General features: G+C 42.7%; 1 protein-coding gene across 4 annotated transcripts in view; it reads left to right on the top strand.

The window, feature by feature from the left end:
- The window catches only part of RCAN2 (regulator of calcineurin 2), a 247,649-nt gene that overhangs the window by 143,420 nt on the left and 76,758 nt on the right, over positions 1-27,471 (top strand). The window contains exon 1 of one of the 4 annotated variants that reach the window (XM_004424057.3): positions 8,117-8,288. The exons of the other annotated variants lie outside the window; for them this stretch is intronic. Coding sequence (XP_004424114.1) covers positions 8,202-8,288 — 87 coding nt within the window. The 5' untranslated portion in view covers positions 8,117-8,201. Of the gene's footprint in view, positions 1-8,116; positions 8,289-27,471 lie in introns of those variants that run through there. 4 annotated transcript variants of the gene reach the window in all.

The following is a 27,471-nucleotide window of genomic DNA, read 5'->3' as shown; positions in this document are numbered from 1 at the left end:
ATGCACCATTCATTATAGATGTGAAGGATGGAAAAGGGGAAATATGTCTTCCTAAAGACTGGATCAAGGCAGGGGTAAAACTCTGGTAACTGGGGAGGAGGATAAGGCAAAGAAGAAATGACGATGGCTTCTTCAGAGTGCCACCCAGGGATTAGCGGTAAGATATGTGTGGGGCCTCAGTAGGTGCTAACTGGGCAATGGCAGAATGACAGTCCCTGAGTCTGACTGAGGGCGTTGCTGCTGCCACTAAGCATGGGACTTCTGCAGAATGGGGGAGTTTGCATTTTGTGTCCCTCCTTCTCCGCTTTCAGTGTCTCTCTTACTTCTTATAGACCTTCCCTGCCCCTACCTCACCGTCCCCCTTGCTCAGTGACCGGAAGCACCTTCATTTGCCTCGCCTTCCCTTCTCAAGTTCACTCTTCTTTACAAGGACGCATTATATACATTTATTTTTGTCCATGTCCCGGCAGCACCTGTTCTCAGCTGGATCTCAGAGCAAAACGATTCCACTCACTCATTATTCATTCACGCAACACGCATTCACCGAGCTCTGGCTGTGCGGCAGACCCCATTGTAGGCACCTAGTGCCTACCGCAGTGAACATGGTGGAGGAACTTGCCCTCACGGAGCTGACGTTCCAATGGGAGAGCGAGACAGAAACTGCACAAATAGATATATAACATCACTTAGTGGTGAGTGCTTTGAGAAAGATAAAATGGAGCAAGGAGATGGTGAGAAGGGCGCCACTTAGCAGGCTGATCAGGGCAGGCTTCTCTGAAGCCAGGGCATTTGAGCAGAGACCTGAATATTATGGAGGAGTGAGCCCTGCTAAGATGGGCGAAATGGCATTCCAGGGAAGGGAACTCCAAGTTCAAGAGCCCTGAGGTGAGAATGTGTTTGGTACGTGATAACCAGACCAAAATGAGGTATCATAGATGAAGAAATGCAAATGGTTCTTAACTGTATGAACAAATGGTCCACCTTGCTCATAATAAGAGTAATGCAAATTAAAACTCATTGAGGACTGTCGGTGTGGGTTTAGGACTTTTTGCTTGCTCAGGTCAGAAACAGAATCTGAACTAGCTGGAGAAAAGATAGGGAGGTATGGATTGGGACAATGCTGGACTTGTTCACATATAGAAAGATCCTTAAATGTACCCATAATAAGAGAAATGCAAATCAAAGCTCCATGGAGATAACCACATCTCAGTCACCAGGTGGGCAGATGGCCAACCCATTCTGCAGCACGTGCTGCTGGGAAACACACTTTCTCATAAATTCCTGGTGGGGAAGAAAAATGGTACACCCCCTATGGAGGAGAATTTGGTGGGATCTAGCAAAATTACATGTACAGTACCCTTTTAACCCAGCAATTCCACTTCTAGAATCTGTCCCAAAGATATAATAAGAAAATATGAAAAGACATGAGCAAAGTCTATACATTGCCACACTATTTAATAGCAAAAGACTGAAAACAACCCAAATGCTCATCAATAGGGGCCTAGTTTCACAAACTTGGTAAATTCACTTAGTGGAATACTATACAGCTGCAAAAAAGGAATAGGAATATTTCTACATATTACTATGGAGTGATCTCTAGAGTCATGTTTTTTAGTGATAAAAGCAATACAAACAAAAGTGCACAAAGTATGCTATGATTTGTCTAAGAAAGGGAGGGAAAATAGTATACATGCATATTTGTTAGTATTTTTTTAAATGAGAGAATGGATAAACAATAACAATGAAATAACAGCAACCTGTATGGGAGGGAAGAAGGGACTGGGGTGGAGGAGACAGGGATAGAAGCTAGATTTCTTTGTAGATTTGTGGTTTTGATTTTTAAAACATGTAATATTTTTTATAATTGTAAAACAAAGTTAAATTTAATGGGAAAGGCAATGCTTATGAATCAAAAGATTTTTCTTTGAAAAAAGTAAACAAATTGAGAAATAAATGAACCTTAAAAAGTAAATGTTTCTAAAAGTAAACATTTTAGAAAACAATGAACCTAACTTGGTGCCCGGTTGGTGGAACGGAGGAACTATTCCAAATGACTGTAAAAAACAGTAGTTCATACTTCCTTTATGGAATATACCCAAAGGACGAAAGGAACTGGGAAAAAATCTTAAATTGTTCCTGGTGGTATTAATAATGTGATTCTGAGGCTGCTGCGCATATAGTGTGAGATAAGGCAAACGAATAATTATGTTGTTGGTAAGGACCAAAATATTTGGTGTAGATGAATGGGGATACAGACTGATGAGACTATAAGACTGATGAGTTTCAGCAAAAACACTGCAGTCCTGGATTTGAATTGGAATTATCAGTCTGAACTCATGATGTATGCTATCTTTAAAATATATTTATATATTTCTTAGCTCTGTCCACTAAAAAGGCTTATAAACAATAACCAACCCAGTGCAAAGAACAGCTCGAAGTGTACAGATAATGATCTTAGAGTATGTTGAAATATTTACTAAAGGGAACTCTTCTTGGAGAAATGGCTGATTCCTTATCTGGCGCAGGAAATGGACAGGATGAGCCTGGAACATCTTGTCATGCCAGAAGGCGAGGTAGCCCTCAAGGATTACTGGGATTGTGTCAAAAGGACACAGGAGCCAACCTGATTAGACTCTCACTAGCAATTCAAGCATCAATAAGATGAAACTACAGTGGATTTAAACCCATCAAATATGTTTAATCCATGAGTTCATAACGATACTTAAAAAAGAAAAAAAAAACCCTCAATGATCGTCTTTGAAGGATAATAGGGAAACAAGTCATTAAAAAAAACTAGCTAATAAAGGGAAAGAATCAAGTGTGTATTTTGCCTGTCTTACAAAAATGTAGCTCAAGATAACTACATAGAGGTAAGAGGTAAATACTCCCTCTTAATGGGAGTATTCCGTGAGTAAATGAAGAAGGAATACCATCATTTTGCAACTCCTGATGAAAGAATGAATCTAGGCATTGAGCATGAAAGCCTGCTAATACCACAAAAGAGAGACAGCCAGAATCACATACCCCTGATGGAAGGACGTGACACCATCTATGAAGGAGACTCACCAAACCTAAATCTATCTAGCCTCTGGATCTAACTAACAAGACCTACAGGTAGCAGAGAAACCAGTTAAATGACACTATGTGGAATTCATCAAGAAAATCCAGACTGGGGAAAATTCTAAAGGACAAATAACATGGTTTCATCCTCAACAACAAACTGCAAGGAAGAAAAAGAGAAGAGATGGAGGAGGACCCTATAGATGAAAAGAGACATGAGAGACAAAGTAGTATGGATCCCAATTTAAATAAACAAATTGTTGAACAAAGGAAGCAAAGAAGGAAGGAAAGAACAGCAGGATGAGACCAAAGAAGGGACGGGGGGGAAAGAGAGCATCTGTGGTACAGTTGGAGAAATGTGAACACTGGCAGGATACTTGATGATACTGACGAATTATTCTTGCTTTCTGGGGTGCGTGGTGACAGGTATTGCGATTTCCAAAGAGGATCCCTTGTCTTTTAGAGATATATACTGAAATAGTTACAGAAGAAATGATACGATGTCAGACATCTGCTTCAACATAACCTGGGGTGAGTGTGAGAGTGGTTGGGGACAAGGAGCAGTGGTCCTCAAACTTCAGCTTGCATCAGAATCACCTGGAGGGCTTGTTAAAATACAGATACCAGTCCCACCTCCAGAGTTTCTGATTCAGTCTTGGGTGTGGCCCAAGAATTTGCCTTTCTAACAAGTTCCCAGGTGGTGTTGATGCTGTTGGTTTGGGGACCACACTCTGAGACCCACTGGCAAAGAGGAAGGAAGATTGGCCCCAAGTCATTCTTCCACCTGGGTGGTGGGTACGTGAAAGCTCACTATAGTATTCTCTCTACTACTGAATATATTTGAAATTTTCTATAATAAACGTTAAAAACAAACTTAAGTGATCCAGAAAGACACATAGAAGGAGCAAAGGCTTTGACAACCCATGGTTGTAATGGGAGCATGTTTGCTCATTAGCAAAACAGACATGGCTGCTGTCTCCAGGATTGAAAGCACTGTCCTCTTGCCCACTTGGGGGTGAGAGCATCAGCTCAGCTGTCAATCCTCCTAGAGAACTGCCTGGCCTGAGGGGCAGGGATGTGGTCTTTGTCTAAGGGGTCTACATCATGTTGTATCCATTTCCTTAACGTGGTCAGTCACTGGAAGAGCAGTGGTTTGGATGAATCCTAAGGTTGTCTGGCTACTTCGACTGGGAAGAGTGCTCCTGAGCAGAGCTGTGCCATGGCTCAGCTGTCAGGGATGGGGGTGATTCCTGAGCTCATATGCCCATGTATCTTCCAGCTGGAACCTTCCTGAAACTCCTAGATCAGGAGACACCTCTATCGGTTTGAATCCCTCTACTTGCCTTTTAAGATTCATTTATTTATCCATTCATCCTTCAGATATTTCTTAGAGAACTAAGTGTCAGACACTCTTCTAGCCCCTGAGAATACAGCAGGGAACAGAATAGGCAAAATTCTCTGCTTTTGTGGAGATTAAATTCTAGTTGGGGAAACAAGCAATAAACAAGAAAAGAGATAAATGAACAGAGTAATTTCAGAGAGTGAAAAGTGCTATGAATAAAAGTAAAATGAAGATGCTGGGATGGTGATTGATTGTGTGTGTGTGCACGTGCACATACATGTGTACATTTATTTTAGGTGATCAGGGAAGACTTCTCTGAGGAGATGACATCTGAGCTGAGAGCTGGATGATAAGAAGGAGCCAACAATGAGGAATCTAGATATTTTCAGAGGCAATAGCAAGTACAAAGTCCCTGAGATGAGAAAGAGCTTGACATTTTTTTTGGAATGCCAAGAAGTCTAGGGGTCTGGGACATGAAGAGCAAAGAGAAAAATGTTATGAGATGAGGTGGGAGAGGAGGCAGGAGCCAGGGTTTGTAGAGTCTTGGAGCCATCAGCCAGGGTGTTTATGTACCTACCCCAGACCCCTCCAAGGCTGCCAGTCATCCCCCAGCTAGGAGAGGTACATTCTATCTAGAGAAACAGGAAACTGTTTAACAGTGAAGCCCGCTAGGGGCTCTGGTTTATAGCAAAAGGAGTGTTTGGTACAGGCAATTGAATTGTGTTGTATAGCCAATTTGTTGAATCAATCTATTAAAAATCCAATAATTTTATTTCAAAGTCACTATATGCTCTAGATGCCTATAATTCCACCCTAAAAACACTATTTACTCAACTTAAGGTTTGGTCCCCTGTGAAAATACAGATTCCTCTGTGACAAAAATACAGATACTATGAGATATCAGTCATTTAACACTATATAAATGAAGTGAGAGCTGTGTCCTTTAAAAGATATTTTAAAAGAGGAAAGCATAAAGTTAGTGGGTTCTTGAGTACAGGATGGACTCTCCAGGGCAAAAGCAAATCAGAAAGGAGAAACTGAGGACGCATCAGAAAAAACTACCCATATTACAATTTAGAGTGGGGCTCTGCTTCCTGCATAGACTAATGTCCTCCTGCCAAGACTTATCGTAGCAAGGCTCTTTTTTCTTAAAATAACACATATGTATCCTTTATGGCTCTTTCCTAGACAGAATGCGTGAAATAATTCACGGAGCCTTTTAGGTGAACAGAGCAATGATTAGAATGGGTTGTTCCTACTGCCCTGTTGCTCCTTGGCAGCTCTGGACACGCGTGCTGGACTTCACCTCTGCGGAGGAACCGTCACGAACAGGGTGTAACATTTTCATGACTATGAAGCAGTGGTGGGTGGAGGCAGTTCAAATGGCCAGCGCCAACAGGTTATAGTCTGTTAGATTCCAGTCATTTCCCAACTCTACATTCAGTGGCTTGATATTGGTCTCCTGCAGTCAGCCATGATGAGAATATTTACACCACGGAAATCAGCAAATGCTACACATTGGGCTTTTCTTTCTAGAGAGCTGATGTTAAACATTTACCAGCATGCCACTGCTCTGAAACCTTAAAAAGGTAAATTTTAGGATATGCCATGGCTTTTAAAAAAAATAACCATTTCTTTGTTTTGCCTACCAGATGTCAGTGGTATTCGGAATTGCATTCATCCTTGTATATACTTTACATTTTAGCTCTATTTGTGTGTCTATGACCCAGTTTACTTTCTCAGAAACTTCGCCTGGCGTTCTGTGGTTGGCCAGATACGCACGAAGGGCCCCTGGAGACTTTGAGTCACCTGTCCTGCTGCCTTGTCTACCTCTGGCTCCAGTCAAATGTAACCTTCAGTGTGCCTCGCCCCCCAAATACCCCATTCTTTCTTTCCTCTGTACAATTCTAGTCTGCTGCTCCTACCTGGAGGGCTCTCCTCACCCCTTCTCTGTCTGGCAGTCTTACCCGTGTTTCAAGAGCAGAGCAGAGGTCATGTCCTTCTCCTTGAGGCTCATCTGCCACAGCTCCCTTCAGCATCTACTGCTCCTTCTCCAGTGCTCCCACCAAATGCTGTTGTACCTCCTCAGCCACCATCACTACTGCCTCGTTGTATAGGTGTTTATCTCCATGTCTTATCTCCTCCCCTGGATATTAAGCCCTGTGAGGATAGTGAATTTTGCATATTCATCATTTTATCCTTAAAAGCACCTGGTGCAGAGCTTTGCACATAGTCATCACTCACTAAGTAGTAGTTGAATTATCTGCACATATGACTTCATATTAGCCGCAGTGCCACACACACACACATACACCCATACACACTCACACACAATTTCATCAGTCTAAGTGTTTGTGTTTGTGGACTGATTTCGTTTAGCATGGGAAGTGTCTTGCTGAAGGGGAACACTAGGCTCAGATGTAGTCCAACAAGGACCAACCACAAAACTTCCACCTTCAGTCTGAAATGTTTCCTTTCTCTTCTGCATGCAAAACTGGACCACTTTGTCCAATCATGTGTTAGAGAGGTGCCAATCTGTTACAAATCATGACGCTCCGATGGCCACTGAAGATACAACTGCATCTTACTGGGGATAGATCCTGCTAGAATGTTAGTGAGTTCTACTGAGACTTTTATAACTAAGGATAAAGTGAAAACTAATCTGATATTTTTCCTTTGCTCACTCCTACTGTGAAACAAGGCTATTCCTGTTTGGTTGATTCATTCATTAAACAATTATCGCCTTCTTGTGCCAGGCACTCTGCTAAAGGTTCAAGATATAAGGGTGAACGATCCACGGTCCTGCCCTTCACAGATTCAAAATCAGGAAAAGAGACTGGAAAAGGCATGTGTTCAAAGTCTCAGGCGAAAGAGAGCCCCGAGGCTCTCAATGACAATGACCCACATCAGTGCATTTGCCCATTAGACTCTGCCATCTGTTCCCACATGAGACATTTCCTGTAACTCCTTTCCACGGGCTGCTTTCAGTTTGAATGACCTTGGAGACAGCCTGAAATCCCTAGCGTGGAAGGGTGCTTTTAGAGTTACCGGTCTGCACTTATGTGCTTCAAATAGAATTTCACAAACCTCTAATTGTCTCCTCTTACCAGCCTGCTTAGATGACTGACGACCAGCTCTTTAGTCACTCCAAGAATGGATTTCTATTCAGCCCGTGCCCAGGTTGCATTAGGATGCCCAGAACATGTGTGGCTGCGCTGAGTGGCACAGGGCAATTAACAGAAGCCAAGCAGTTTGCAAAATGCCTCAACTTCCTGCTCATCTCTGAGGCAGAAAATTGTCACACCTTAACCTCAGGAGGTTCATCTGCAGAATTATTTACCCACCCTCCCCAAAGCAAAGCCTCTGGTGTCAGATTCTGCCCCCTGCTTTTTGCCAACATAAGCAGTCGGCTGAAACAACAGCTATGACTCAGTTCCTAGCCAACGCTGCCTGAATTGATTTAGTCTGAGTTCAGATTTAGCACATAATCATGTTCAATTTGCTCCACTGCACTGCCTGGAGATAAAAGGCTTGGGGGAAAAAAAATAGCTTCAGCCTGTGTCAGTCTTTGTGGTGATGTCATTGCCAGGAGAGAGCCCGGCCGTTCCTTACCCTGCTGTGCTGCCTCAGACGCGGCGGGCTGCGTGCGTGCAGCGGGAGAGGGCTCCAGGTGCCCGGCTCAGGCGATCCCCAGGGCAGGGCGGCATCAGGCCGGCCACGGCAGCATCCACTGGAGGCTCATCCCATCACGCACGACTCGGAGGTTGCCTAATTCTTTACTGAAAATTCTGGAGGGGGAATGCCAGCCCTTAGCATGGACTGTGATGTTTCCACTCTGGTCGCCTGTGTGGTGGATGTCGAGGTCTTTACCAATCAAGAGGTTAAGGTATGCAGCTGCAATCTTATTTGTCATTGTTGTTCCTGAAGCTGCTTGGCAGAGCCTTTTTCGCTTAAGGAAACGAGACTTTGGTTGATAGTTTTCAGCTCACGGTCTGCGCTAGAAATGCATGTGCCGAGTGCGTGGCTGTGTTAATTAGAATAAGTTAGAGGAGGGACCGGCACGTTAATTTTGAATGTGATAAGGTCTACCATTGTCTGTTTTTTTCTTGCCTTTTCTGTTAGGCGATTCCCAGTTTTCCCTTTCACAGTAGACATGTTGTCATAGTCTCGTGTCTGTGTCAACAAGGAGAATTTGCCAGTCTTGAATGTTGGAGGGATTTTAAACCAATGATTAAATGAAGAAAGCACACATAGTAAACATCGCACCCGGGGAACCCTGATCGTGGAAGGGTAACCCCTTCACGGCATGTCACTAAAATACGCCGTGATGTGGTCTTCAAATTGAACAAAAGCTATTCTACAGATGGCAGTTTCAATCTCCAGCTTTCTGGAAATCGAAGTTGGAGAGCAGCTGCCTAAATTTCCTTTGTCAGGCAAAGGAAGCAAGTTATTTTCCTTGAGCAGTTGTCCATAAAGAAAGTTCGGGCATACATACATTTTGCATCCTAAGATGTAGTATTCCAGGGTGCTGGTCCTCACTGGTTGTCTGCAGTAATTGTCTAATTGTCGTGGGTAATCTTCCCCTGATGATATACACGCTCTTTTCTTTTTCCATTTGGTTTTATGTTATGAAAAAGATTCCACACTCGTCAATGGAAATTTTGATTCCTTCTCTCATATTTAAAATAAGAACTGGCAGAAGCTTCTTATTTACACATCTCACACACACACAAAAAGGACGGTTGCCCATTGTGTGATGGGAGGAATAAAAGGGGAATTACGTTGCATAATCATTTTCCACCCTCGCCTTAGTCTTTACTTAAAGACCCTGAATTCTTTATGTTTGGGTGTGCAGGTGACACCTTGGTGCTTCCCAGGTGGGGATTTATGTATTCACTAGCCTAACACATGGCTCTGTCATTCAAGATTGTGGTTGGTTTTGAACACTCTTTTGAAATGGATTCAAGAATCTAGTTTGTTATTCCTGCATATTTTAAATGTGTGGCCCTGTGCTTACAGTTTTTATGCTGGTGAGACGTGTCTACCACCTGTCATATTGAGGTTCCGAAAATTAGAATATAATGGTTTGGCGCTGCCTATGGTTGCGTCTGGAATGGAAACATGCGTGCAGAGACACAGTCCTGCTGGTCATACATGCCGTAAGCACTCCAAAAGGGAGAGTGGTCATCACAGTCCCTCCAGTTTAAAACCAGTTCAAAGTCCAGCACGGGTAACTGGGTAGAGAGACATCTTCCAGCAGCTGCTAGAACAGAATTATGTGTGTGTAAAGTAAAACTTCGTAGTTTCCTTCTGTCCTTACAGCTCTCTGTTGATTATGTGCTTGCCCTGCAAACATCAGAAGATAATCTAAACTTTTTTGATCCAAGAAATGATAGTGAGAAAATATTTATTAGGGATCTGCAATATGCCAGGCATTGTGCTTATACAGGAAGGAGTTGGAAATATGCTTATATGACGTATGTATGTGTGATATAGACTTAAAAATAACCACTTGCCCAATATTTCTTAAAGACGGAGGGTGTTTTGTGGAATCAAGGGGACACAAAATGCCTATAGTTGGTTGTGCCTCAATGGTTGGGATGGCTTCATGGAGAAAGTGGTACTTGAATTTGAAGATGGGGAGATTTTGATACAGGAAGAGGGAAGACACCAGGATGGGCAGGCATTCCATTTTGCAGTCAAGTGAGTCAGTGCATTTGACTGCAGTAGGATCTCTGTGAGAGATTGGCGGGGAAACAGGGGAAGGAGGTGAGTCAGGGCCAGGTTCTGAAGCGGCCGACTCTGTGCATCAGAAATGTATGGAGTTTCCGGGGAGGACAACCACCAGAAAGGTGCATTATATGTCCTTACTGCTAAATAGCTCTGAGTCACAATGGATTTGTTTCTTTGGGACAAGTTACCTAACCTTTCTGTGCCTTAGTGTTCTCATCTGTAATGTGGGGATGATAGTCATTGGCTTGGTGGGAGGATTAAAGAAAATTATACACATAAAATAATTAACATAGTGCTTGACACATATTTAGTGTTCGATAAATGTTAGCTTCACCCCCATCGTCATTGTCATCTTTTTAGACAGTCTCTGAAGGTGTAGGTTACTTTTGCCAGTTTATTGGAATGTCCTAACTCCAGCTGAGTTTACAGTGACAATCTAGGCCACAGAAAGTGTTTTCCTTCCCATCCCCCCAAACACACACACACACACACACACACACACACACATATGCACACACATACACAGCCTAGCAACTTGGAAAACATGGTCCTTCCTTTCAGACATTTAATCATTTAATGTAAAATAGTGACTTTATTATCAAGCAAAGGTCTACTTTGTGCTTATTAAAAAGGGGAAAAATAAACAAATTAAGGTGGGCCAAATAGGTTTGTTGAGAAAACTACTTGCTCCTTGTTCAAAAGTGAGCATTGCATATTGTCATGGTTCATTGTCATGAACCAAGAGAGGTTCAAATGTAAAATTCTGGCACCAGAAAAAGTTTCTCCAAAGGTAGACATCATTAATTACCAATTTCAGGTACATGGTGGAGCCAGGAGTTCCTTTCTTCAAAGTCTTGAATGTTTACTGTCCGAGAAAAGGAAGGCACCTGGTGAGGGTTTGTCTCACCTGCCTGCATCCAGCGTCTTTAATCTCAGGCCTTTTTGCTTTTTACAGACCCTCCCTTTCGTCATGTAGCCCCTGTGGGAACGCAGCCGCACCAGGGTTATGAAAGCAGCAGGCGCTCTTCGCAAATGCAATGGTTGATTTGAAGGGGGTGGAGGCCTATGCAAATCCAGGGTCTTATCACAACTTAGAAAGCCTTGTCCTCATGGTGGGTCTCAGCTGGTTGCACTGGGTGCCCTTCAGGTTCCAAATGCCTAAATTTTGCCAAAGCTGCTAGAGCAATAGTACCAAAAATAGGAGGAAATCAGGCAAATGGAGTTCTGCCACGTTTATCTTTCTCCAGAAATTCCATTGGTGGTGTTGTGAACTTAGCTGTCTGCTTTATTGTATAAGGATGCCCAGAAAGATAAAGAAATTTGAAGCCCTCAATAGAAGGAAAATGATATGATGAACTGTAGGGTTGTGTGTGTCTGTGCGTGTGTGAGTGTGCAGGGTTGATTTTCTCCAGTATTCTTCTCATATTTCTGAAAATAGTCTTTTCTCTCCACAAGGAGCCAAACCCTTGGGAAAATGAAAGAGATCCAAAGATGGGTAATGAAATTTATATTTCACTTTAGTCTAGTGGTTCTTAAACCTGATTGCACATTGGTATCCCCTGGAGAGCTTTTAAAAATATTGACGATGCCCAGGCCCCATGCCCAGAACTTCTAACGTGGCTGGTCTGAATGGAGCCTGGGCATAGACTGTTGTATAAAGTCAGTGTCTTATCGCTTCTAGGCACAGCTGGGTACAGGTGAGGTCTGTCAAGAATCACCTAGAGTAGCCTCTGCTTGAACACTTGGATCCATAAACCCCAGACGAAGATTTGATTCTGCCATTTTGAAGCAATGTCTCTAAGTTGTCAGAAATGCTAAGACTCACCCAACACTTTCTGATCGGTTCGTCACACCTGCAGGTCTTCCACCTCGTTCCAAGCTGACAGTAAACACTCTTCTCCACTGCTGGCCACCATGGGCATCCTTCTCAGAGCTGCAGAGACAACCTGCAGCAGTGTCCCCGTCCTCCGGGGGACATCTAAGCCTGGGGCTGCTCCTTCTCCACAATGGGAGCTTCCACACAGAAAAGGGGTGGATGCCTCCTCTCTGGGCTGGAGGGTTCTTGATTCGTGTCCCAGGGATTCAGTGCTATCTCCATGGGCATTCATATAGGAGACAGGGGGCTCACAAAGTTCCTTTCTACTCATCAAAACAGGCAGGAAACATGACAAATCTTCTAAGAAGAACAGAAGTTTCAAAGACCTTTGGAGCTAGAGATTTGTTCATTCGTTCAAAAACGTATGTGTGGCGTTCTTAACTACTTACCAGGCGATGCTCTACGCACTGGGAGATGGACAAGACAGAAATCCCTTCCCTCATGGAGAATACATTCTAACACTAGAGGCAGACAATGAACAAGTAAACAAATAAATGTATACTATAATTTTAGGTAGTGATGGGGCTATGAAGAAGAATGCAGAGTGAGGGGATGAATTGTTGGAGGAGGGATTGCACTGGGGGCCCTTCAGACTCCGATTTCCTAAATTTTGCCAAAGCTGCTAGATCAATAGTACCAAAAAGAGGAGGAAATTGGCCAATGGAGTTCCCCCATATTTATCTTCCTCCAGAAATTCCACTGGCCACTTTTTTTTTTTTTTTTAAAGATTTTATTTATTTATTTTTTCCCTGCAAAGCCCCAGTAGATAGTTGTGTGTCATAGCTGCACATCCTTCTAGTTGCTGTATGTGGGACGCGGCCTCAGCATGGCCAGAGAAGCAGCGCGTCGGTGCGAGCCCGGGATCCGAACCCGGGTCGCCAGCAGTGGAGCGCGCTCACTTAACCACCAAGCCACGGGGCCGGCCCTCCACTGGCCACTTTTGAATGGATGGCCAGTGGAAGCATTTCTAGGGAGGTGACAGTTTATTAAATGTTATTTTTCCAATGTCATTCAGAGATCTAAATGAAGTGAGTGAGAGAGCCATGTGTAGATCTGAAGGAAAAGCATTACCATAGAGGGAATAGTAGATGCAAAGAGAGGCCATCTTATTTGATGTGTTCTTACCCAGCCTCCTGTTTAACCTATTTCAATCATTCATTCATTCAGGGACCTACTGAGGCTGTCACTATCTTATGCCATAATTTATATTTTTTAAGGATGCTCCTTTTTAGAAATCGTGCTCAAGCTAATTCCTTCATGCTACATTTTAAGCCTGTTGATTCTCCTGGGAGAGACAAAAATGTAAGCAGAAATTTGTTCTCAGCGTAATAGTTCTTCATATGCTTGGAATCTTAGGGCTGCTATGGGACTTTTCTTTCCCCTTCTGAAAGACCAGGGTCTTTTTAAGGTGACTCTTAAGTCCTACTTTCTCTCTTCTGCTTTTGAGGATTTCCCAATATCCTCCCAATCCGTGTAACCTTCGGCAAGTCTCTTAACCTTTCTGGACACATGATAATCATGCTGAGAAAAATGCTCGATGCTTTATGTATTTTGTTGTCCTTTTCGTACAATAATATGATGTGACTGAATTATGGTCTGTGTCATGCTGTTGTGTGAGTTATGAAAAAAAACCCCAGCATGTCCTGGCCACTTAGTACAATGAAATCTCTTTGAATCACTGGAAATTTCAAATTACTTGTTTTTTTGGCAAGATTCGCAGGAGGAAAAGGATGGAGGAGAGTTGATATGATACACTTCGCACTCTGCTCTGCGGAGAGACAAGTGACACAAGCGAATATGTGGGGATTGAGTATTTGGCATTGATTTGGAAGAGGCTCTTGTGGGTATTTGTCAGGAGAGCTGGTCAAGTTTCATGCCTATTTCTTATGCTTTTTTGCAAATGCAGTGCTGGGGAGAGAATCTGGCCACGACCATGACCTTATGGCTCTGTAGAAATCTCAAGCTCTTTCAGCCTTGTCAAAACCATTGTGTTCACTCAGTACCTTCGAAGAGTTTGAGCTGCATATGATTTAATTCTTAAAAATTGAAACCCTCTAGAGATATTCACGGTAACTTTTAGTAACCAAAATGTTAAGTTAACAGAAACTCTCATTTTCTATTCAATAACTATAATATTAAATAATATTTGTTACACATCTCCAGCTGATCTTCAGTTTCTGAAAACCGAAAGGAAGTATGTGGGGAGGATGGGGAGTGGTGGTGAGGTGGCATGCCCATAGCAGATTCCAACCCTCTAGCAAAACAAAAACTTATTCTTTCTCTGATAATAAAATGGACTAGAATTGAGGCCATTTTGAAAATAAATGAATTAATGCAAAACTGAACATTAGATATTAACCCTAAAAAATATTTTAAGAAAGTTAACATTCTTAAATGTGCACTATTGAGCATTTTCTTGCCTCTGAAGAAAGTAGCAGATATCTTCCAGAGTGGTAAGAAGTAATTTTATGCAAGTGACAGATGCTCCCTGAGAAGGTTAACAGGCAGATTTCTCAGCCACCTGTCACATTAGGGAAAGACAAGGTATAGTATCCAACAAATGACATTGTTAAGCAGGAAAGTCAACTAAAAACTTGATTTTCTGTTTAAAGAGTCTTTTAACTGTGGGAAAGTAACTGAGACACTAACAGTTGCTACCTCTAACCTGAATGTCAGATTTATTTAAAAACAACAACAAAACAGTATTTTCATTAACATTGGTCTCCTAAATAAACAGATTTTAATGTGAAACTCAGAGAGCACTATTTGCATCCTTAGTGGTTCTGTCTGAATACAACTATCAATAATTTATACTGGCCTGTTTTAGTACTTTCTGATGAAGCTTAGAATTGACAAATAAGAAAGAAAATGATACCTGAAACATTTATTTTCACTTGATATGTTTAGGCTGTAAGCTTAATAGGCATTGCGACTTTGTGGCGGACGTCCCAGCTTTTCAGGGAGATCAGAAACTCTGCAACCCATGCCTGGCCCAGAAATTCTTTATGTAAAGGGATTGTATCCCTTTCCAGCTCTAAATCTAGGCTGATTCCAAAACACAACCTTAAAAAAACATTGATAGATCATTTAATGAGAATTTCAAGCAGATAAAGAGTTACATCCTTTTCACTCTATCTAGAATGGATTTTTCTAGAATCCATTTCTTAAAAGTATTTGAGAATAAAATATCTACCAAATTAGACCTTCCCTGGAAAATTTTCTTTATACATGCTTTCATACTCCTCTTTTGGGCAAATGTATCTAGGGGGTGTATACACACACACACCTATGAAAATGTATGCATGTATATACTATATATTTCTCTTTTTTTTCCTGCCATGAACATGGAAGGGTTTTTCTGTTCTTCTCTGGCCTGTCTAACTAGCTATTAGAAACTGCGTGTTCTAATAGGGGATTGAGAATCCAGAGAAGGTGCCTGGCAAAAAAAGTTGAACAATTGCTAAACAATTCCTTCAGGGGTGGGGAATGCTAAGAAATTCATTGCCTTTCCTTTTTATCATTATATACCAAAGGGATGTTTACATGCATACAGTCTAGTAGCACGATTACTCTCTCCAGAATCTAATATACCAGCTCTTAACTAGGAACATTTTTTTAAAGGTTTTCAAAAACATCTTGACCCTTCAGCTTCCAGAAAGATGACTTCAGCAAATCTATTCTTCTCTGTTAGATTGGACTATGGACCAACTTTCCCCCCCCAAAATAGCATCTTCCTTAATATTCTACTTGTCCCAACAATAAGATAGTTTGGTGCTTAGTTATAAGGTTTTTTCCCTATCTCTGGTAGCTAATAGGAATATATGAGCAGTGTTCATGTTGTGCCCCAAAGATTTGACTTTGGGGGACCATTTACTAAGCTGAGCATTAAACCATCCCATGTGATGACAAATATAAATCCCCAGAGATAGTCATCTCCATAGATCAATATTACAGGCTATCAACATGGACAATTTAAAAAATTCTAACATCTATTTATCTGCCCCATTATAAACAGGTTCCTGATCAGAGAAGTTAAATTTTTGCACAAGATCACACAGCTATTAATTGGCAAAAGTGGGACTCAAGCTGTGCTCTGCTTCCCTTCTTCCACGACCGAAATATCCCTAAGGATTAATTAACAAGCCATTAATTAATTATTGGGGGAAAAAAGGTGTAAATCTTAGAAGATAATACATTGAACTCATATATAAGTTTTCACATTTCCTCTAGTGTTCAAAACACTGTTTTTCTCTTCTATTTCTAGAGGTGCTAGTACTACTTTTGCATAAATCAGTAGTTGAAATCATTTTACTTTTCTCAATAAATCTAACAGCGTGGCAATTCTAGGCACAGCATCTGTCTTGAATTTTGTTTTAAAATTTGTTTCAAAATCTAATTATGCTATCTAGTTGGGAAAAAAAAAGTCTGTTGGAAAACCCAGGGGCTCCCTGGTGTGACAGCTCCCCCACCTCTTTCCTGATGTCACCCACCGTTTTCCGTTAGCGTGGCGAGGGGTGATCTGTGAAGAATTGTAGAGCAGTGGTAGTGAAAGTGTTAATCACGCAAATAATGATATTTTACTTTTGGACAGTGCTAACCAAATTGTGCAAAACTCTGCTTTCACACAGGAGATCTCCAAGGTAAACACACAATTCGTAAGGGGAAACTTAGACTGGGATTTTGTTCACGACCCAATACCAGATCTCTTGGTGTATCTGTTATTATAGCCTGCATCCATAGCACATCTAATGGAATTGATTTCATCTTCTATGACTTCACTGTGCCTTTAGGTATTGACCAAGAAAATCATCTCAGGCCACCTTTCCCAGAACAGGATACGCAGCAATGAGCAAACTTAATAATAGCAACAATGTATTGAGCACTTACTATTTGGCAGGCACTAAGCAAAGTGCTTTTATTCATTCATTCATTCATTCATTCATCAATATGTATTTAGGGCCTTCCATGTTCAAAGCCTCACGCGAGGCTCTGGACATACAGAGATTAACAGTCCCATTGCATGCAAAAGCCTGTGCTCTGTCATTATGCACTGCTGGCCTTTATGCCACTCTGTTCCATTTTTCCCAAAAAAGATGATGCTGTTTTGACCTCTGACTTGGCCTCCTTTGCTGACATAGGGCCTGTGAGAAGGAAGCAAGCTCAGCCTCCAAGTCAAACATCGTGGTTGGAATTCTCTATTTGGCCATTGGGTCACTTACTGACTGGGTGACCTTGAGCAAGGAGCCTTACCTCTCTGTGCCTCAGTTTCATCAACTGCAAAATGAAGAAAATAATAGGGCCTACCTCATAGGTTGGTGGTGAGGATTCAATGCATTTGAGGATATAAAAGACTTAGCAGCGACTGGCAGACAGTACGTGCACAAGTAGTGTTAGCCTTTATCAATAGTATCATCATTGTTATTATTATTATGTAGACTTCTTATACGGAGTTTTGAGTTTTCTTGCTGGGGCACTTTACCTTACCTGCCCCTAATTATATCAGACTCTTCCCCTGCAGTTTTCAACTTATCTTTGCACAGGGGCAGCAGTGGCCTACCTCAGTGACATTCTGAGGTCACAGAACCGGAGTGGGAAGCAACTGGCTCAGCAAGGGAGTGAGGAACCACAGGCCCAGACCGCAGCAGGGACGCTGCAGTTCTCAGGCTGTGTCTCTTCCCTTGTTTGTGACTTTTCTTGTCTCTTTCAAGCATCCCAGGGTCAGGGTCCCCTTTAGAGCAGGAGGCATCAGGAAATGAGGGTTCTGAGTAAACAGGAAGTGTCTTCACTCTGCAGCCACTTGGGGAGAGGGGGATGAAACCCCAAGGAAGCTGCTGTTGTTGACTGAGTTAATGGAAAGGGAAGCAGCCTGAATAAACCCCCCATCCCCACCTGGCCAAAATGCAGAGGTGCAGTGGCTCCCATCCCACTCAGAATACAGCCCAAGTCCTTGCTGTGGTCCTCAAGGCACTTCAGACCTTGCCAATCTCATCTTCTCCATGTATTTCTTCCTCTCACTCGGCTCTAACCACCCTACTCCGAGAGCAGGCCAACCATCCCCTTGAACTTGTGTCTGCTGTGCCCTCTATGCCAAATGCTCTTCCTCCTGTCGTCCACCTGGCTTGCTCCTTATTTATCATGGAGCTGTTCCTTGACCGCCGAATCTAAAATAGCACAGCCCACTGGTCACTCTCCACCCCTCACCCTGCCTGTCTTTCATCCCAGAACAATCCCAAGGTGACATACTGTGCGTTTATTGGTTCATTGTCCCTCCCAGAACGCAAGCTTCATGAGGGTGTGGGCTTTTCCCCTTGTCCACTGCCGTGTTCCCAGAGACAGGCGTGCAGTAACGTGCAGAAAACGTGTTAATCAGCAACTGATAGACTCCAATTCTCAGTACCCTTGAACATGTTGTGAGACAGACCACCTTCTTTGAAAGGGATGGTCTAGATTTCCAAATCTAAGGCCGGTTTTAATAAGCAGTCCAAGGTAGGTGTGCATGGCAGAATATAGAGGTTTTAAAGCAAGATGCCCATTAAGGAAAAGAGAGGTTGAACTCAGAACACATTTCTTTAAAATATATTTAAACACGTCTCTCTGAGCAGGAATTTTAAGTGGAGTTATGGACTGGATTCATTATAGTAACGCTAAACTATAATTGCAGTGCGACCTTCACCTCTCATTTCTACTTTAAAACTGCAGAGATAGGTGGGAATTAGATTAATTACCCAAGCTGAGCTCAATTTCTTTTTTGCTTAATGGGCATCTTACCCCAAAAAGTCTGTATTCTGCCATGCACACCTACTTTGGACTGCTTATTAACTTGTATCATAAAACTAGTAAACAATTCTGTGATACTTAAAAACAGTAAATAAAAACTAAACTAAAAGTCTTACTATTCATTGCCTGAATGAATAAGCAGATCTGCATTGTTGATGAGAAGGGTAGTGGATGGTCTATTTTATAGTCTCACTTTGTAAGGAAGCGCTCCCATACTTTGTAGTGCTCAGCAAAATAATATTCTATATTTAAATAACACTTAGCATATTGTTAACAACAATCAACATTTATGTAAGCCTCAGGAGACTTAACCCTCTTTCAATGAATGCTTCCTCATGCCATCCCTTTGATGTAGGTTGGAAGTATTCTCTCAATGAGAAATTCAGGTTAGAAGTGTCTCCAAATTATGTAACCTAATCAATGGAGGAGAGATTCAAGTTTGCTCATTTTTATCTCACATTCTTATTGCATAGTTCTTGGAGGTGGAACCATGAAGTAACTTGGTACAGTGGTATAGTGGAAAGCAACTTGGTCTTTGGAGGCAAAAAGACCTGGATTCACACTACCTCTTATTTATGACTTTCTTCATATATAAAAAAGAAAGACACAGGTTTAGGTTAAGGGCTGTTGGAATGTAGGTGATCAATAAATTGTTACTGATGCCTGTGTCTAGCATTAGTGAGGCATCTCATCCATTCATCCCACGTTTATCAAACATGACGGAGCACACGTGAGGTAGCCAGCACTGCTTCAGTACCTGGGAATTCAGGAATGGGGGCATGCCTCCTGCCCTCAAGGAGTTCATAGGCTGATGGAGGAGTGAATGCAGTACTCTAGATACATAGAGTTTAGAATACGCCGTGGTTTGAGTAAGCCCAGTGTGCTCTTGAAACCCTTATATAAGAGGGTGGTCTGGGATGATGAGGAAAGGCTTCCCCAAGGAGGTAATGCTTGAGTTACAGCTTTACAGGTTAAGTAGGTATTTGACAGGTGAAGGAAAGATGGAAGTAGGAGAGGGTATCCCTGGGAGAGGGAGGGGTGTGCTCCAAAGCAGAAGTGCCAGGGAGAATGGTGACTTCTAGGAAGTAGAGCCCTGGGTGGACTGGGGATTACACAGAGGCCAGGCCCGCATGATGAAGGAGTTTGGACCTTATGCTCAGATCCAATCAGATTGGGCCATGGGAAGCATCTAAGCAGAGGAGTGGCCCATCCACCTAGTCTGACAGAGTCCTCTCTGGTTGTAGCCTGACTGTGGCTGCACCAAGGAAGATGCTGCAAAGGGTCGAGCGGAAAGGAGGGGCTGCCACGTTCCGGCCAGGCAGGATGAGGGCCTGCAAGACTCAGCTGCTGAGTCGGAGCATTGAATCTTGTTGGTGATCTTTTGTTATTACTTTGTCTTTTCTTTTTAAAGAGGAAAGAAGTCAAAATAGGAAAGCAACCATTTCGAAGATGTCATTAGGTTGCCATTCAACAGGGTTGCTTTCTGTTGTACATTATATGTATGTTAGCGCTACACCTAGGATGTTCAGGAAGTGCATTCAATTCAGCAGGCTTGTGTTGATTGTCTTCTAGGGCCAGGAGTTTAAAATCGAGAATTCAAACCCTGGTCCCTGCCCTGGGGAATCGCTTAGTCTGTGGGTGGGAAAGGCAGATTTACAATCACAAGTGATATCCTTTATCCAAAAAATCTGCCCTAATGCCTCTTCAAATTTCTAAGAACTTGGAAATAGAAATTCACTGATGTTAAATGCTGGACCTAGAACATTCTGGGGCCCTTTTGAAAGCAAATATACATGCAAAACAAAAAACAAAAAAACCCTCAATATTATTGCTAAAATAAGTTCATATAGGCTAAAATTCCCTGAGTTTAGCAAAGAGAAGAAATGAAGAGAAAGAGAGGTTGATGCCATGTCCTTGTAGTTAACTGTTGCCATCATGCAGGCAGTCTTGCCTCAGTACAATAGTCAATGTTTAGTAGATGCTGAATAAAAGTTGGATGAGGGAATGAATTAATGGTGCTTGAGTTTGCTGGTGGCCTTGTTTTAGGCAGCAGGAGGGAGGAAGGGGGAGGAGGGGTGAGCCTCTCTGCCTGTGAGGGCAGGCTCCAAAATTTGCACATATCACTTCCTCTGAGATTCAGCTGAACAGAACATGGGCACATAGACCCATCTGGATGCAAGAGAGGATGAGACTATCACCTTGTTCCTGGTGGCCCTGTGCCCAGCTAAAAATCAGGATGCTCTTATAAACAGAAGAAGAGGAAGGTGGATATTGAGGGACAGGTAGCAATTGCTAGTGCAGGTGACAAATGCACTCTTTAAACAAACGACTTGAGAACTTAAGTCCCAAAATTCACATATGCTGAACAAAATCCCTGAGGAAGTCAATAAATCCTCAAAACACGCAGTCTTAGAAGTTTGTCAAGTTTCGGGAGACGGGTAAGCTTTGATCTGAGGGTTAAAAGGCGTGGCAGATACCAGGCAGTCTCCAACCTGGCTGCTCCTTTCTAGGTCAGCTGGTGAGACTGGAGCCCAGCAGGTGGCTCTCCAGCCCCACCTCCATGCTTGGCACTTGCTGTTCTTCCATACTGACAGAGCATCCCACACTCTTACCTGCTTTATACACTCTTGCTGTCCACTTAGGTAGTTCTGTCTGTTTGTAGATAGATCTTTGTTAACAGAAGGCAAGACCATCTCTAATCAAATCCAGAGTGTCACTCAGATCCTTTGCAGTCATTGGATAGGACTAGAGTTATGTTGAATAAGCCAGCAAGTTTCTGCCCCTGTGGGTACTAAGACATCTTCAGCCTTCCTCCGCCCTTCATAGATGCAGCGGAGCCCATGATAACTACTCTGGGCTGTGGGAAGACAGAAACAGGACCTAACAAGGAGGCAGAAGCACTCGGTGCAGGTCTTCAGGCCACTCACTTTGGGTAGGTAATTTAATCTCTCTGATAGTCCATTGGAATGGAAGATCCCTAGATGAGCAGTGGGCAGCATGCAGAGGGAATGGGTTTTAGAGCCAGACCAGCCTGGGCTGGAACCCTGACCCTGACAGTTACTAGTTTTGCAGTCTTGGGAAGTTTTCTTTATCTCTAAGTCACAGTTTTCTCATCTGTAAAGTGGGTATAATAATACTACACTTCAGGGTGTTGTAAATGGAATAAGAAGGTACTTAAAGCATGTAGGCACTCAATAAATGGATATTATTTTTCTCGCCTCTTTCATCTCTAAAATTTGATGATGAAAAGACCTTAAATTCAACTGAGCCCAATAATGAGATTTAACTCTGTTAAAAACACAGCAGTTCTGCTATATTGAGGATCACGTATTAGCTCCATCCACAAGATTATATGTCATTTTTCTGAAATCCACACAATTTCTGAATAACATCCCTGCACAGGGCACCATCCATTTTAGTGAAAAAATAAAATAAAAATCCATCAAGTCTTTCAAAGCTACAAAAAATGATAACCCGGTCAAATTCTCCCATGAAGTCACTAATATTGATGATATCAATTACTTCCTTTGGGTCAACGTTGTGGCAAAAATCGAAAATTGTTAAGAGCAGCTGTTTATTTTCCTGTACTAAGGAGAGATAAGCAAGCAGCGATCTTGTGTTAGGTCAACCAAGAGATTTCTTTGGAGGAAATATGAATCAGTCTTTATTCTTTTTTTACAAATATTGAAAACAAAGTGTCTCCACTGAGTGTGTTGAACCAGGACAGTATGTGCTCTCATCAGTCCTCCTCCTAATGTATGTTATAGAATAGAAGCTCTGAGCACAAAAATTTTATAATGACTTCCTGATGGTATTCTGTCTCTAGCTTCTTTCTTGTGCGTAGAAGTGAAATAAACTCAAAAGTACTTTGAGCACTTGAATTCTGAATGAGCACAATATAAAAAACCCTGAATGCCTCAACGTTCCTTTGAACTTCTGCTTGATCCACCTACACAGTCGTTCCAGGCAATTATCGTCATTACTCAGGCTTGGAGTCTAGAACCATCTTTACTCATCAACCCCTTTTACTGACTTCACATTTAAGCAAAACCAAATTTTCTCAAGTCTTTTTCTACTAAATCCAAGTTCAAAAACTGTTAATAAGTACCTAATTTGAATGGAGCACTATGTTAATCCCCAAAGGCTAGAAAACTTATCTCAAAATCTTACAGTCTAGCAGGGCTGACTAGTATAAGTGCTATGAGACAGGTGCAAATTTAGTAACCTGAGGCTTCCAAGAAGCATGGCTCCCTTCACGTCGGGCAAATGAGGACCAGCTTCATCTAAAAGGTAACATTTTTAGATTGGAAGTTGCAAAATGGCCACCTGCGAGCCAGATCCATAGGTGGGTTTTATTTGGCCTATACAGTGTTGTTTTATTAAATTGAATTTTTTTTACTGCTAGCCTTTAAAAATTAGGGAGATTTTATATTTAAAATCTACATCTGAGCTTCTGTTGAAAGATTGGGAGAACTGCCATCACTGAATCTCCTTTTGCACAGGCTACAATTGACCTCCCAGGGTTATGGTGAGGATTAAGCAAAACAACATTTTGGACAGTCTTCATGGACTATATTATCATCACCTCATGACTTCATGTCTTGGCTCAAGATGAGCTAAGTCTGCCCTTTTCAAAGGAACAAGCGTTCTCCAATCCCCACCACTGTCTATTGTCCTACACTTGACCTACTCCCAGTATACGCACAGAGTAAGGCTAGGTCATGCTATGGATGACCTTGAGCACCAACCAAAGCATTGCAGTTAATCCCATGAACCATGGGGGAATCCTCAGAGTGTTAAGAGCCGTAATTTGGAAGATCACAATGCCCCAAGAGTCCAGCCTAGATAGGAGAAAAGAGAAAACAGGGAGAGGGGGAGGGGAGGGCAGGGAAACCAGTAAGGAGGCTGTTATAATTCTTGAAACATCCACGTCTCCATTTTTTATCCCTCTTTCTTAATCCTACATGGAAATTCTGTAGAGTGAACTGGAAAGAATGCTGGACTAGTGGTCAGAAAACTGGGCTGAAGTAATAGGCCTGCCCTTGGCTAGCAAAATGCATGGGCAAGACCTGAGCTTCCTAGGCCTCCCTTTGCTCATGTATGAAATGGCAATGAGGGTAATATTGACTTCCTAGGGTTATGGTGAGGATTAAGCAAAACAACATTTAGACAGCCTTCATGGACTATATTATCATCACTTCCTGACTTCATTTCTGTAAACTTCTCCTTATCAGCAAGCTCACCTCCATCTCTTTTCCATTGATCAGGATTGACTTTATTCAAATTATTTCCAAGCTTGAAACCCTCTAGGTCTTTTATTTTTTTGCCTCCTTAGTTGAAGCTTTAAGTCAGGATTTCAGGATTGGAATGGACTTGACAGATAACTAATGGCCCCTACTTGATGTAGCCATCCCCTCTCCAGTATTCCAGCCTCTCCTTGAACTCCTCCAACGATGGAGCCCTCACTCCTTGCTGTGACTGTTTTCATGATTATTCATTTTTTTTCCTAAAACCCTGTAACTTCAACGCATTTGTCCTAGTAGTAGTGTGCTCTGTGAGCAAACAGAGTAAGTCTGCTCTTTCTTTGCTCTTTTCTTCTACTTTTGTTTGCTGGACAATTGTTCAGTCCTCCTCTCTGCTCCCAGATATTCCTCTTCAGATTAGATTCAAAGTTTCTCCAGCTTATTCTTTACATGACATGGTTGCAGGTTCCTCCCTCCCATCCTGCAGGTCTGCCCAGCTTACACTGTATTCCATGTTATCAGTAGCTGTTCTTCCCTCTCCCACCTCATCCAGCAGTTCTGCACTTAGATGCCTTGGTCTCATTCCACTCTGGACTCTGCCGAAAAAGCACCCTCAGCCCCACCCAACCATGTTTGCCTTGCCTCTCCCTCAATTCAAACTTCTCCTCACATTTTGTGCTGCGAAGTGGGCCAGTTTGTCTAAGATAAAAGCTCATGTTCTCTAGGGTCATTGATGAAGCCATATCTGGCTAGACTAACACTGTTTAACATTACTGAGTTTCACCACTTGGCAGCCCCTGTACCTAATTGTGTTGGCCATATCATCCCACTGAGTCTTCATGCTCCATGTGGAGTAAGTACTGCTATCCCCCTCCCTCTTCCACAGCTGGGGAGAGGGAGGCCTTGCGAGATTAGAGAACTGTCCACGTCAGCCAGGCAGGAGGTGGCGGAGCTGGGATCCAAACCCGGGGCTGCCTGGCTCCAAGCCTGTGCTCCTCATCACCGTTCTGGGCCTCCTCTCTACATCTTCGTCTGATGCCTGTTTCTGAGTGTCCTGTCACTTGTTTGTGGGATAATTACTTTAGGGCTTTCACAGAATTTAATAGAAAGTGTAATTACTGTTATCATTACTGTAATGCATGGAGGCTTCTTTCCTTCCTCCTGCTTGCTTCAAAAAAAGCCTCTAAAATCATAGGCTGCCCCCCCCATCCTCAGGAGAATTTCTAATGGAGGATATTAGGGGATGATCCAAAGAGGGGCAGATACACTCGAACCCTAAGCGTTGCAGTGCATTTGCCCAGCTCACCTCATCCCCCATCTCTGCTCTGTTTTTGTCCATAGCACTTATTTTATGATATATAATTCACTTATTTATTTTGTTTATTATCTGTCTCCTCTCATGAGAACATAAGCTCCATGAGGGCAAAAATGTTTGTGTTTTGCGTACCGCTGCATCTGCAGCTTGACACAGAATGGGAGCACAGCAAATATGTGCTGAATGAATGATACAACAATAAAGCGGTTCCATCCCCTTTTCAACATAGACCTAGAGCTTTGGGGTTTATTGTTCTCGACTGCCACCATCACCCCGCCTCCCTCACCCTGTCCTCACACACACTCTTTCAGGAGTATCCACTCAGCCTGGAAGCCTCAGCCCACCAGGGCTTTGATTCCTCCCAGAGCCTTTGCTGCTCCTTGAGGCACACATGCCCTCCTCTGTGTCTCCCTACACTGTGTTTCTGTCTATCGCTGTACTAACTGCATCGTATTCCGGTAGCCTGTGCTTGTAGACGTTGCCTCACTAGCCTTAAGCTTTTTGAAGGCAGGGACGCTGTATTCTTCATGTTTGTTTCTCCAGCACCCAGCACAATGCCTGGCATAGAGTCAGTGCTCAATAAATAGTTAATTAGTGAGTTAAAAATATCGTTTTTCTAAATGGAGATTTGGAGCCATAAGAGGAGACATAAACTAGCTCTGAGTGTGTTTAACAAACAGAAATTGCCATTTGGGGATGGAAGTTCTTTATTCAATCAGTATTTACTGAGTGTCCTCTATATGCCAGGTCCTGCTCTAGATACAGGGAGGTGTCAGCGAACAAAACAGTCAAAAATGCCTGCCATGGAACATTCTAGTGAGAGGAGAGAGATGATAAAGAAAATAATAAATAAATAAATTATATAGAATGCTAGGAGTGATATAAGAGAGAAACAGTAAAAGCAATGCCAGGACGAGGGGGATTATGAGTGGGGGCAGGAGGAGGAATCTCAGTAGAGTGGCCAGGATAGCCCTCATTGAGAAGATGACATTTGAGCCAAGACTTCAGAAACTTTCCAGAAACATTTGCTGAGCTCCTACAATGAGCAAAGCACTGTGTGGAAGCCTGAGAATCCCAAAATAGAACTCACACACTAGTGCGAAGCCTGTCGTGTCAGCCAGAGTGATAAATGTGAGAGTAGCTGAAATAAAATGAGATGCCAGGAGGCTATGTGAGTAGACAGAACTGACTTTCAAAATGCTATGGAAATGTCGCCATCGCCATCTCATCCTCATCTCTCTTTAACTATCCCCTGCTCTTTTCTACATTGCCTCATAGCCTTTAAAATTGCCCACAGTGCTAGGATGGTAACTCTGCAGCGTGTCCATTTATTTGGAAGAGTTATAAAGTGTAGTTCTCTGGGGTTGTGGGAACATTGAGGGTGTTAGGGGATAACCATTGGTCTAGAAGTGTCGGTGTGCCTTCTCTACTCAGTAATACACACTCTCACTGTTGAGCTGGGATTCCTGGAGGAGAGATGTGCCAAGCAGGCCAAGGAGAAGGTGATTTCGATTGAACCATCTGTTGACAATTCTCATCATTTGGCTCTTTGGACACAGAAACAAGCCAATCTTGGAGCCACACAGCCCCCTCAGATGTCACGCTGCTTTTGACATGCTGCCTACTTCTCACCACGTTCCCTGTCATCAGGTGGCATTTTGCACACCACAGCCCCACTCTGTAGCACGCTGGCTCTCTACGCAGCACAATTCCATTATTGCCTCTGGCAGTGCCTATAAAGGCTCCCTCTTGACCGCCTCAGCAACATATTCTGAGCCCCTTGGCTGGTGCCAGGCATACAAAGTGGCGATCATGACCCAAAAGGCCTCCAGTCGAGAACAGGACTATGCCTGGCTATGACGAGTTCACATTTCCTGCACAGTCAGCTTCTTAGGGCATTTCTCATATATTGAATTGTTTTAACTGAGTTCAATGCCTTGATTAGATCATGAACCAACATAAATTTTGATCCTGCCCGTGGCTTCTGTCCAGCAGATGTCTAAGGAGAAATACTTTCAGTTCTGTGGCTAACAGAGAATCACGTTGATTCTTGAATAAATTACCCATGAAGCTGACTTGTGTAGCTGATTGGTTGAATTTAATTTATAATGATACCTTCCCTATA

This window comes from Ceratotherium simum, chromosome 13, assembly GCF_057802395.1.
Source record: "Ceratotherium simum simum isolate JZ-2026a chromosome 13, ASM5780239v1, whole genome shotgun sequence".
Taxonomy (NCBI): Eukaryota; Metazoa; Chordata; class Mammalia; order Perissodactyla; family Rhinocerotidae; genus Ceratotherium; species Ceratotherium simum.
Note: the sequence above shows the minus strand (reverse complement) of the source record. Positions and strands in the feature narration are given on the sequence as shown.